This window comes from Pinus tabuliformis, chromosome 9, assembly GCF_031772625.1.
Source record: "Pinus tabuliformis cultivar Carrire ecotype Pingquan chromosome 9, CPIR1, whole genome shotgun sequence".
In the NCBI taxonomy this organism is placed as follows: Eukaryota; Viridiplantae; Streptophyta; class Pinopsida; order Pinales; family Pinaceae; genus Pinus; species Pinus tabuliformis.
Window position 1 is genome coordinate 1,619,400,688 of NC_142307.1, and position 12,952 is coordinate 1,619,413,639.

General features: G+C 38.0%; 1 protein-coding gene across 1 annotated transcript in view; it reads right to left on the reverse strand.

Moving 5' to 3' along the window:
- Nucleotides 1-12,952, reverse strand: part of LOC149155006 (EXS (ERD1/XPR1/SYG1) family protein) — a 193,725-nt gene that overhangs the window by 18,349 nt on the left and 162,424 nt on the right. The window contains exon 11 of the mRNA XM_089444286.1: nucleotides 6,905-7,052. Within this exon, the coding sequence (XP_089300412.1) occupies nucleotides 6,905-7,052 (148 nt within the window). The remainder of the gene's footprint in view (nucleotides 1-6,904; nucleotides 7,053-12,952) is intronic.

The following is a 12,952-nucleotide window of genomic DNA, read 5'->3' on the forward strand; positions in this document are numbered from 1 at the left end:
ATAGGTCTTCAATATGTTGTGGCTTCTCTTATCATTGTATAGACGATTTTAAGGAGATTGCTCCTTCTCAGAGATGCCTTTCTTATCACTGATAAGAATCACAATTGCTTTTACTGGAAGATGCCTGAAGATTCTCCTTTAGTAGATGAATAAACTGTAAAAATTGTTCTAAGGTTCAAAACACTAGTGTATACTAGATATGCTCAGAATGTCTTCAGAAGTGTTGCACTTCAATGTAAATTCTTCAAGAACACTTGTATGCCTTACTCAATTTCTGAAGAGTCTTCTTGACATATAGTCCAGACCTTGGAAAAATATATGCTTACAGGTCTACGATTTTCTCTTTCTGTAAGGTGACCATTGCTTAGGAGTATAGACTTCACAAGTCAACTTCTCCTCTTACTGTTCTGGCTTGCATAGAATATATATATAAACTCCAGAACTGTGCTTCCTTTTCACAAAATCCTAGTCTCCATATCATAGTACAGGACTGCGAGATTTTTCTTCAAGATTGATGATTATAGATGAGAGACGAATCCACCAAAGCTACTCGATCTTGGGTAGATCGTATAGCATGTACAGGACTACTATGATCTTCTTCAAGAGGCATACATGACTTCGACTCCTTTTATAGGATGACATGGATGACAAGCCTTAAACAATTCGTTCTTCAGTGTCTTTTAATGTACAGATCTGGAAAGGGTCTCGGTCCTTTCACAAGATGACTATGATTATGCCTAAGCCCTTCAACAATACACCTGAGCTTGATGAGGAGTCTCGGATCCCTTTCAAGTGACTGAAGCCATCCGAAATTTATTATAGAACTTCAATTTAGGAAACTCGGTTCCTCTTTTTCAAAGTGACTGAGATTGTGACAGATCTTTTCCCAGAGATTTCAATCTTATGATAATGCTTAACACCTTTTACACTCCTTTGCTAGCCATTAGAGCTTAAGTTTTTCCACAAACATATACTTATAACAATTCGGCTCTGAGGCACCACAGAGATTTCATACGTCTAGTGATTTCAAATCTTTTTGAGTACGTCTAGAGGTTCGATCTCTGGCTTGATGGATTTGACCTTCCCTGGGTTATAAGATAGGCCTCTCGGACCTAAAGAGCAGAAGCTTTAAGCCTTTCGAGAACCCTCACTTTGCTTGAAGAGGACTTCAGTATTTTCTCTGTGATTAGAGTTTCGAAATTCTAATCTTTTATTTTTAGGAGCTCGGTCCTAGCTAGTAGACTTCCCTTGACGGTCTTGAAGCCTTTAATGATGTTCTTTTGCCCTCATGTAGATGAACCATAGCTCTGATACCATTTTGAGAAATCTAGGGCTTTCATTAGGGTAAATTAATTACATGATTTCTCTTAAACAGTGACATTTATTTGTGACATATAGTTACTTCATTATCATCATTATTGTGTTCTTTTCATCATCAAATAAATGCCGAATATAGAAGATCACAAAACAACAAGAGAACACTAGAGATAGGCTCCAAGCCAGGGCAAAACCCCTCCATAGGGGAAAACCCAGAGAACTTCTTATAGAATCATTGTCAAAAGAGACTTCCAAGACCATAGACCCAAAGACAGATTCCCCAAGACCAGGCCAGCCACCAACAAGAAATTTGTTCTTCAAATTTCTTCGGTGTTTCTTTAGACTTGTGGAAACCTATAGAAAAACTCGCACCTGAGAGCAGCATCAAGACAGATTTCAGATGTAGATGTCCTCTTCTTCACTGGTCTTTTTCTCTCATCTCCAAGACTCTCGCACTTGTTTCTAGCCGCAAATCAATTCAGATATCCATATGCTATCTGTGTGTCTAATAGAGGTCGAAGTCTCCTCTTTATATAGGCTTCACAAGTGTTGGAAGGGTCTCTCTAGGCCGACATGAAGGGGGTTAGCCGACCTGGTCTTGGGGATTCTTTAGAGACTTCTAGACATCAAATAATATTTCTTCTTCTTGATACAAATGCCCAATGGGTCTTTTACATCATTGACTTTGACTCAAGACTAAATCCCTAGAGCACTCAATGGGTGTTGGACCTAGGACCAGTGTTTTTAAACCCGGCCGGCTCGGAACCGACTCGGCCGAGTTGGTCCGAGTCGGCCAAAAAAATTTCAACTCAGTGGTTGAACTGGTTCGACTGGCCGAGTTAATACTGAGCCAGCCGAGTCATTCATGACTTGGCCGGTTCAGTATTAACTCGGCCAGCTCGGCCGAGTCCGTATCAACCCGGCCGGGTCAAGGAAAGCGGCCAGTGAACCCCCAAAAACGCAATTTTTTTTATTTTTTTATGTTTTTTTCTGAGTGTGGAGGACTCCAAATGGTTTTATTAGTTGGTTTTTTGGTCTTTGGGGTCCATTCCCCTCTCCTAGTATTGATATGCTATTCAAATTTCATGGTAATGTCCTTTTACTTAAATTTTTAACATTACCATGAAATGACTCAGGATGTTTGAGAGTGGTTCCAACCTCATTTGATTTCATATGGAGAAAGTAGAATTTTAGATTTCATTCAAAATCCAGCAGACTTGTCAGTTTTTCAAGATTTCAGGATTGGGGGATTGCAATGTTTCCATGGAATTTTGTCATGTATTAGGGTATGGAACTCGTATTTAATCAAGAGCACCAATCCCTCTATGTACCTTGATGTTAGTGACATTGGTTGTCGAACTCCTCCGGGATTCGCTCCCAAACCGGGAGCTTCTGAAAATGTCGCTCCCGCTCCCGTTTTCGCTCTCACTCCCCGCTTTCGCTCCCGCTCCCAAGTAACACTGAGCCAGATGATGTTGGCAACTCTAGCAGTAGCCAGTAGCACTGGTCACAGACTTTTGTTGTAGAGGCCATTTATAGCCTCCTTGGTTATGTGTTTTTGTTTTGATCTCTATATCATCATCGTGTATGTATTGGACAGTGCACTGGGTGCCATTTTGATATAATGGATATATTCATGAGCCTACTTTGATCATATGTTGTCTTCTATCTATATTCTAATGTTGTGTGTTTGGAAACATGAATGAAAATCTTTAAAATTATGTGTTTTTATAAAAAATAAATATTTAATGTATTTTTTACAACGACCGAGTCATTGAAATCGAGCCGGCCGAGTCGATACTGAGTCGGAGTCGGAGTTGGAGTCGACCCTCGGCCGAGTCGGAGTCGGAGTCGGAGTCGACCCTCGGCCGAGTCGGAGTCGGAGTCGGAGTTTTAAAACATTGCCTAGGACCAATGACCATGGGCAAGAAACCCATTCTAAAAATAAAAATATTCCTTTTACCAAAAAAAAAAAAAAATTTCTTTTGGCAAGTACAACAATAAGTACATCAAGTCATGAGCCAAATACAATTATGAAGACTGAAACTAGTTACAATTTTCAACAAGATATTAGCCTAAGAGGTTCATTTTGTCTTGGCCGTGGGGTTTTGGTGACCCTCTTCCTTGTTTACAAGCTAACAATTTGTGGTTGTAGGTGTTCAAAGGCTGAATCATTGTCAAGACTCTCCATTTGATGCCTCAAGCTTGGCTAAATTTGGCAAACTTGCTAGTGAAGCAAGACTCTAGGGCCTTAAGGGTTTGATCCTCCATCCCATCCTCTACTCTTTTGACTGTCATGACATATCAGACCTGAAGCTAGTCTACTGCAGTGACATAATCAAGTAATAATTGTTCTAAAGAACCCTAAAAATAACTCTAAATAAGCCTAATAAGTTAATAACTATAAGAAGTAACATTCATCTCTTAAGGGCTTAAAACTCTATTACTTCTTGTCAATTTTGGGACTGTTTCACAAAGTATAGCTAGCTGATCTGATTTTCTTATGTCTGGTGCATTTCTTAAAGTGATAGAATTGTGAGAAATCCATTGGTGAAATCAGACATATAAGTCTTCCATTAACTCGTTTATTGCATCATGTATCATTGCACTGTTTCTCTTTGGCATCCATTCTTAATTAGATGCACTTGTCACCTTCACATCACTGTTAGCAATCTCATCTCTCATTGTGCTTGTCTCTATTTTGTCATGTCATGCTTAATTTATTTATGATCTAAGTGGCAAATAGATGTTCTCATCATTGTGATATAAAGTTGTTACTTGTGCCTAATTACTAATCAAATTGTAAAACATTTAGAACATCTAATAAGCACCTTGAGTATTTGAAATTACTTTCGTTGCTTCAATGTGATAAAGTGCTCTAAAGGTTGTTCTTGAATTTTACTTGTTAATAATTGGAATTGCTAATCTTGTGTTGCTTCATTGAGATAATTGCTAAATTGCTCTAAAGTGTTTCATTTACTTACTCCTGTCATCTTGTGTTGAATGTCATTGTGAGCATTTTTCAAGTAATTTATCTTGATTGAATTACTTAATTCTCTAAATAATCTCACTGAAGCTACCACTCATATCTTTCATTTCATCCTAAGTTAGAATTGCACATCTATAAAATATACATCTAAGCATAAGCTTGGTTGTAAGGAGATAGGGCAACCTTATTTAAACAATTTGCGAAGTCTAAACCCTCGTCCGCAGTTAACACAGTGACCTTGCAGTTCTCTAAACAAGCCTAATAACTATAAGAAGTAACAATCATCTCTTAAGGGCTTAAATCTCTATTATTTCTTGTCAATTTTGGGACTGTTTCACAAAGTATAACTAGCTGATCTGATTTGCTTAAGTCTGGTGCATTTTTTAAAGTGATAGCATTGTGAGAAATCCATTGGTGAAATCGGCCATATAAGTCTTTCATTAACTCGTTTATTGCATCTTGTATCATCGCATTGTTTATCTTTGGCATCCATCGTTAATTAGATGCACTTGTCACCTTCGCATCACTATTAGCAATCTCATCTCTCATTGTGCTTGTCCCTATTTTGTCATGTCATGCTTAATTGATTTATGATCTAAGTGGCAAATAGATGTTGTTCTCATCACTGTGATATAAAGTTGTTACTTGTGCCTAATTACTAATCAAATTGTAATACATTTAGAACATCTAATAAGCACCTTGAGTATTTGAAATTACTTTCCTTGCTTCAATGTGATAAAGTGCTCTAAAGGTTGTTCTTGAATTAATCTTGTTAATAATTGGATTGCTAATCTTGTGTTGCTTCATTGAGATAATTGCTAAATTGTTCTAAAGTGTTTCATTTACTTTTGTTATCTTGTGTTGAATGTCATTGTGAGAATTTTTCAAGTAATTTATCTTGATTGAATTACTTAATTCTCTAAACAATCTCACTGAAGCTACCACTCATATCTTGCATTTCATTCTAAGTTAGAATTGCACATCTATAAAATAGACATCCAAACATAAGCTTGATTGTAAGAAGATAGCGCCACCTTATTTAAACAATTTGTGTAGTCTAGACCCTCATCCACAGTTAACGTGGTGACCTTGCAGTTCTCTTGTGGGCAATCCCTTGTAGGAATGGAGGCACTCGGGTGGTTAGAACTCCATGGGAGGTATTGTTAATGCAGCCCTAGCCTCCTTCCTTTGGACTTCTCTCTACAACTTGCGTTTGAGACAAGCTTCAAAAGAATTGAGGAGAACGAATCACTTAGATTAGACATATAATTAAAATTAACCAAGAGCTTGCATCTCACATAACTTTAAGTTTTGCATTTCATATAGGATAGGACTTGTATACTTCAACAACTGTTCATCCGGTAGCTTGGAAATTTAATCCTAATTGTGCAAATAATTGATCTCCTAAGGCACTGGTCTCTAACTTAAAATCTTAAGGAATCTAATCAAAGTGTGCTTGATAATCATACTTGCTTCTTAATTCCATCCAAGTTGCTAGGCCATTTAGTTGTGTCTCCTTGACTTGTTGGCTCTCAACAAGTTGTTCTTCATCTTATCCATAGGGACTACCCCCCTTAGTCTGCAGTTAGGAAACAGCTTAAACAGAGACGGTAGGGATCAGAGTGACAGCCACTATCCTGAGTATTGTCGCAATCCAGTGTACAATTTGAGCGACAACATAGCCACAATGCAACGCAACCTAATGTGTAGCATGATCTAGAAATGTTTCTCACTGCAACAAATCAAGAACTGAAATCCAAACTACATTCTGCAAAATTTCTTAGCTGTATTACAGTTCAAAATAAGACAACCATTTTTGCTTCTTGTTGTCGTAATAAGAGTTTAATTAGCTTCAATTTCTCATCGCCTCTTTCGTTTTGCTACCATTTTAAGCCTAGATGAAATACGTATCTGTTAAGAGATGATGCATTATGCAATCCCTCATTAGCCATACTTTACATGTTGATATCTCAGTCCCATTGAATATGTTTGGTCACTGGAGGTATTGATAAATTTAGTTTTATCCTCTTCTTTGTTTTCCTTCAAAAATATCCCATAAAAAGCAGAGTAAAAGTTTAAATTTATATTGTCAAAATTAGAAATCCAAAACCATAGTACGGGAAATACAAACTCTCCACCTGAGCTACAAGTTAAATTTTAGGTTTCATAAGGTCTTTTAATAGACACAAAAATAATCATAAAATTAAATAAAACAAGAAGAAAAAAAAAAAAAAAAAAATTGCAAACCATTCAAAAATCTACAATTACATACACAAAGATATCATATTCATGTGCATAAGATACAACGAAAAAACAGGCCATCATCAACCATTTTCATAATCAAACGTTTACAATGCAAAAATGAAAATTTTAATTGATAAATGTTCATTGTTAAGCCACTTCTTTGCTTCTGTTAAGCCTGGTAAAGAAAAGAAGGTTTTTTCTGGATTATAAATTAGCTAGAAAATAATGTACATATGTATTATTTTTGTGGCTGACCGATTCCCATTTTTATTCAAAATGAAAACTGCAAAAATTACTTTCTTGATCCTCTGAAAAGGTTTTCTTTATATAATTAAAGCATTAGTAAAATCTCACCATTCAAGAGGCAAGATTTTTCTCCAGTATCCTTGTATTGCCGAAGACACTGGAAAAAGCGGCAAACATAAGGAAAAGCAAGGATGCAAGGAATCACAAATGAGCGACTTCCACATACACCATCTAGATCCAGTGCACCAATTGCAACCTGCAAACTTACAATCACTGCAATAAGCTTTAAGGATAAAATAAACTGAAACAAGCATAAGTTCAAGAATTCAAATGGGTTATATACTATAATTAACGTCCACAGGCCACTTGAAATTTTATGAGCAGGGCAAGTAGCAGCCAGAGATTAGTTCTAAGTGCATGACCTAGTACCAAGTGCTTGTCGGCACAAGTGTATCACCCTGTAAACTCCTATGAACTATCTGAGATGGTTGCCAGTACATTTCTCCCAGCATTTTTCATGCAAGCTACAATAATCGTACATTGAAAATGTTAGCATCTACAACAAACAAGATGATAATTTCTTCATCATATTATTCCCATGGAGAGTGGACACATAATATTGGAAGTTATTCATTGCATTTAACATCGTTGCTCATTTTTAGGCACGCATGTGAACTGTAAAATATCTTTAGATGTCAGTGGGTTGGCATTTCTATGTTCAGCAAAAGAAAATGTCTGTGTGCATCCAGACCAATGTTGCACGAAACGGGGACGTTTTTTGGAAGCATCATTTTCCAAAAATCTAGGAAGCGAAGTGTCTCGGAAGCGTCTACTATATATATATATTCAAAACAAACATCCCAAATAACAAATTAACTATAGAAGACATGAAAACATGCATATTTTTACATAAATCAAGATAGATATGGCATCCATGATTCCATTGTACATCAATGATTAATTATTCGAGCATCAACCATCTATATTCTAGCAATTACAAACATACATCAAATTTTTAAGCATATTATAAAACATAAAGCATTTAAGCATATTATAAAACATAAAACATAGAGCATATTATCTAGCAAGTGAGCAACTGTCAACATTTGTCATGTCCAAAATTCAAATAATAATGTTTACAAAATAGGTCACTTGGTCACCACCAAGACAAAAAGGTTCAAATTCACAACAAGCCTACAAGTCTAATGATTAATCTATGACAAAAGTAGTAAATTGTGAATATATCTAATGATATCTCCTCCTTCCACCACGAAGAGAACGTGGTGGTGGGCCTCCACATGGTGGCAATGAAAAGGGTGCCTATGGAAGTTGTGGGAGTGGTATTGAAACTGATGAAGACGAAGCCCATGTTGCTGGTGTTGAACCATGGAACCTGGGAACCAAGGGACCAGATGGGGGTGGCATCTCAACTCGATCATCATCATCTTGGAATCGCTCAAAAAATTCATACCAAAAAAAACCACTAGTTAACAACAAAAAAATTAAAAACAAGAATTAGAGAAATGCTTTATAAGCAAAATTCATACAATGGACACACATGGATAAGAGCATCCTCTAATTGCTCTAATCGCAACACCCCATCCTCCAAATTGGGCTCCTCTAGATTCCTATCCCAAACCTTAAGGTCTTTATTAGTCGTTGCATCATCAGAGTAATGGGACAACAATCGCAAGTTGTAATGAACATAAACCAAGCTCTCTACCTGTTCTAAACTCAGCCTGTTCCTTTTAACATTGTGGATAAAAGAATAAGAGCTCCAACACCTCTCTGCAGAAGAAGTGTTTACCACCTGTGATAGCACCCGCAATGCCAAAGTTTGTAGAAGTGGAGTAGCAACTCCATGCATGTTCCACCACTCAAGAGAAGAAAAAGTCTCTCGACCTCTAATTGCATGCATGCTCCCAAATGGACCAGTGCTAAGCGTATAGTTTCTCAACTGTCTCCATACCATGGCAACCTCCTCCTCATCGGGGACTAATTTACTCAATGCAATCATATATTTTTTGTGAACCTCTTGATCTAGGTGTGGTTTTCTCCTGCTCCCCCCCCCCCCCCAGGTGCTGGTGTTGAAAGCCATGATGGATGATAGTATTTAGGTGTAAAAACATATGTTAATGCATGCAATGGAATATTTAGTATTTCCCATCGGTTTTCCACCTCTGCAAGAATATAATTGTACAAGGTGATATCTCTACGGTCAACCATGTCTTTAATCTACCCCAACATGCTATCCATGTACTCATACACCTCCCCAATTATTGGTCAATCTGAATCTCCAAACTCGATGATCTAATAAATTGGTTCGGTGAATTGCAAAACATGTTTAACCTATGACCAAAAGTACATGTCTAGAATAGTGTCCTTGGATACATTAGCACCATCTCTATCAGTGTTAATTTCCTCCTATGATTCAATGCACACCATATTAGTTCAAGCTTGTCTCACCTTCACTAGCCGCCTAAAGGTGAGGTAATAACTGGGAAATCTTGTTTTTGCAAGTTTAAGCAACTACAACTTGGAGTAAGTGCCATAGAAGTAGTTTACCCTTGTATGCCCTGTGATGAATTTAATGAGTTGCTTCCCTTTCCTGTAAAGCTCATTAATCCACCCACATTCTTTATGCTTCACAATATCATGCATCAAAAGGTTCAATTTGTGAACCAGGCACCCAGACCAAAAGATGTGTGGATGAGTCCGCTCAATAACTTTTCATGTTGCCTTACAATTTGCTACATTATCTGTGATCACTTGAACCACATTATTCAGACCAACATCTCTGATTGATTGCAATAGGAGATCTACAATGTTTTGGGAAGATGCCCTGATGGAAGAGGAGTCATGACATGTAATAAATATTGCACCACTAGTAGAAACACCAAGAACATTTATCAAATGTTGGTTTCTAATATTTGTCCACCCATCTGATACAATGGATAACCCACAATCTACCCACTCATTTGTAAAACGTGTCAAATCTCTTTGAACCTTTGCTCTTTCTCTTTCTAATAACATTGTTCTAGCTTTCTCATAGATGGGGAACTTGTATCCTTTTGGGGCTTCATTGATGACCTTTCCCATTTCATGCCAATAGGGAGAGCGAAGCACATTAAATGGTACACCGCAAGCGCAAAGAAATCGGACTATCTTTCCATCCACATCATCCCTCCCAGCAACAATAAGGAAATCCCCTATTGTTCTTTTACCTCCAGAGCTTGCAGAAGTACCGTGAGGAGATGAGCTACCAAATGTAGAGGTTGCACTTGATTCAGAATGAGTTTTTTGTTTCTTGTTTTTTTGTTGTGCAACATCCTCTATTTGGATGTATTTTCTTCTTTGTTTAGCTGAAATGTATGGGCAAATTTGTATCCCCACAACACCCTTTTTATCATCACTATCCATCACCCCACAAAGATGCCTCCTCACACGGGTATATGAACCACTAAATGGTTTTCCTCCATGACAACCATAAGGGCACAAAAATTTGTAGCTTCCACCATCCTTTCCCCCTTCAAGTTTGGTCACATAATTCCACAAGGGTGTTAATGCAGCTTTCCCCTCTAGTGTTTCAGTGTTCCCTTTAGGTTCATCCCCTTCCTCTTCAAACCTTTCCTCCTCATCCTACATTGGGTCACTCATATGGGGACCGCGGATCGTACGGCTGATCCATCGTACAAAACGCATTTCAGAAAAACCGAAACGCGGATCGGGCCGTACGGTTCCGAAATGGCAGTAACCGTACTTTTCAGCCCAATTCGCCTTTCAGTTTTTCCGAAATGCATTTCGTAGGGTGGATCGCCCACGGATCCGTACGAATCACATTTCGAGCTTTTGATCTAGGGGGCGACGTTTCCTGCAACGCTGACCCAGACACCAATGTTATCAGAACTAAACCATTACCCGAACTAGTAGACCCCCAATGTGCATCCATATGAATCCAAATTGTTTATACACAAATATGCAAAAGTTCTCATATATATAGCAAGATTGTATATAAGTTTATGACCAAAATAGTGTCTGGTGCAATACATCTATGAACCAAAAACACAAAAACAAAGAGGCTCTAGATGGCCTCTAATGTCAAACAAAACAAAAAAATCATGATACAACAAGTACCTACATATCATCAAAATCTTTTACCTCAATTGGGATCATCATCATCAATATCACCCTCTAAGCATTAAAATGGGAAAGAAAAAACTTCACATGTCAAACCAAGATTTTGTTTAAGTGACGGGCACATTTTTATGAGGGTCATGATAGATAAGTTCATATTATAGTGGAGGTATACATAACAAGTACCCCACTCTACATATTCATCATATTCTAGTGAGTTAGGTATTTACTTAGTACTTCAATAATTAATTCATTACTCTATACTTAGACATTATCCAATATCAACTAGTATGTGTACTAGTGCGATACATGCGATGCATGCATATGTATCTATAATATGCATGCCTCGTATGCATGCTAATATTCATGTGTTCCCTATAATTTGATAGGTCATTACACTGCTAACACTGACCTGCTACAATGATATTGTGGGCCCTTGTAGCAAAGGTGATGGTCTCGCTGCAACAATCTGAAACAGATCCAACTGATCTCCTTGTTGCAATTGCGCTAGAACCTACCCATCTGGCAAATTGGAGCCTCATACTCCTCCTCCACCTGGATTTGGTGCCTTGCTACCTCCTTTCCAGCATTGTCCCTTACTGGGACCTTTCTTCGCTTTGTAACTCGCACTAGACAACTCATACTTCCTCCGGCACCTATCTCAGGCAACTGGAAGTCAATTTGCTACCCAAATCTACATTTTGGCTAACTCTCACAGCCTCCTCTGGCAATCTCGTACGACCATCTATGTAAAGCTGCAAAATCTGCAAAACTCAAAAACTGGAGAAAATAAGCCAGAAAATCTCCCTCTTTCTCCCTGCTTGGCTGCTGGATCTGCTACTCGCACTCCCTTCTGGAGTGAGAGCATCTGCTCACAACTACTACCAATCTGCAACTAAATTAGATCTCTAAATATCGAGATCCCCTGAGAGAAATTTTCCCTCTTTGTCTGCTTTTCTTCCACTCGACGCAGATTTTGCTGCTGCAAAACCCTCTGCGTCCAACCAAGGGATCTGCTCAGCGAAAATCTAAGTTGTTGCTGCTCCCTCTGCCTGTTGGAATCACTAAATCTGGCAAGCCGAATTTGTCTGCCAGCCTGCAATAAAAAATTGATCTGCCTAGCACTTCGATATGCCTGGCTTAGGCTCTACACAGCCTCCAAAAATTCTTCCTACTGCTCCCTCTGAACAACGAATTTTTGCTTTCACTTTCGATCTTCCTCATCTGATCAATCACGCTCTAATACCATGTGAAAATTTCAACACTAAAATCCTATTGCAACAACTAGAAATTATTCTTCTAATTGTTAATTAATTTTAACATTTTATTTACTACAAAATATACTGAATAAATCACACTGCAACCTTCACAAATAAAACAATGGAAATAAACAGCGTTGGAAACTGACAAAATACTAGCACACACACACAATAAAAATGAGACCGATATTTTTTGACAAAAGTCCCTGGAAAAATCCAACTTGGGAAAATTGGTGCAACAGCTGAGGGTTTTTACTATTATCAGTGAAATTCTGAGTACAATCTATGGATGCCCAACTAGCAATCCAAACAACAAGAAAATATGGCCAAAATTATTTAAGGGAATTTCCCCCCTTCTACAAGCAACCTCGGCACAACTTCCCTTCAGGAAATTTTTCCTCCTAGACCCTATGCGTCAGCCTCTACGCAGTGCTTGCGCAAGCCCTATGATGTCTAGCCTCTGAACTGCCTCTGATGAAGTCGTTCTTCCTATCTCTGTTGAGGAAATCGCTTCTCTTGAATTGCAGATAGATCATGAAGGTGTATGTAAAGGTTGTGCACTTGGAAAGAATATCAAGAAGTCATTTCCAAGCAGTGATAGTAGATCCAAAGAAATATTGGATTTGATTCATTATGATGTATGTGGTCCTATGTCAATAAAAACACTTGGAGGATCTTTATACTACGTAACCTTCATTGATGACTTCTCTCGTAAGACGTGGATCTATCTCATGAAGACCAAGGATAATGTCTTCACCAAGTT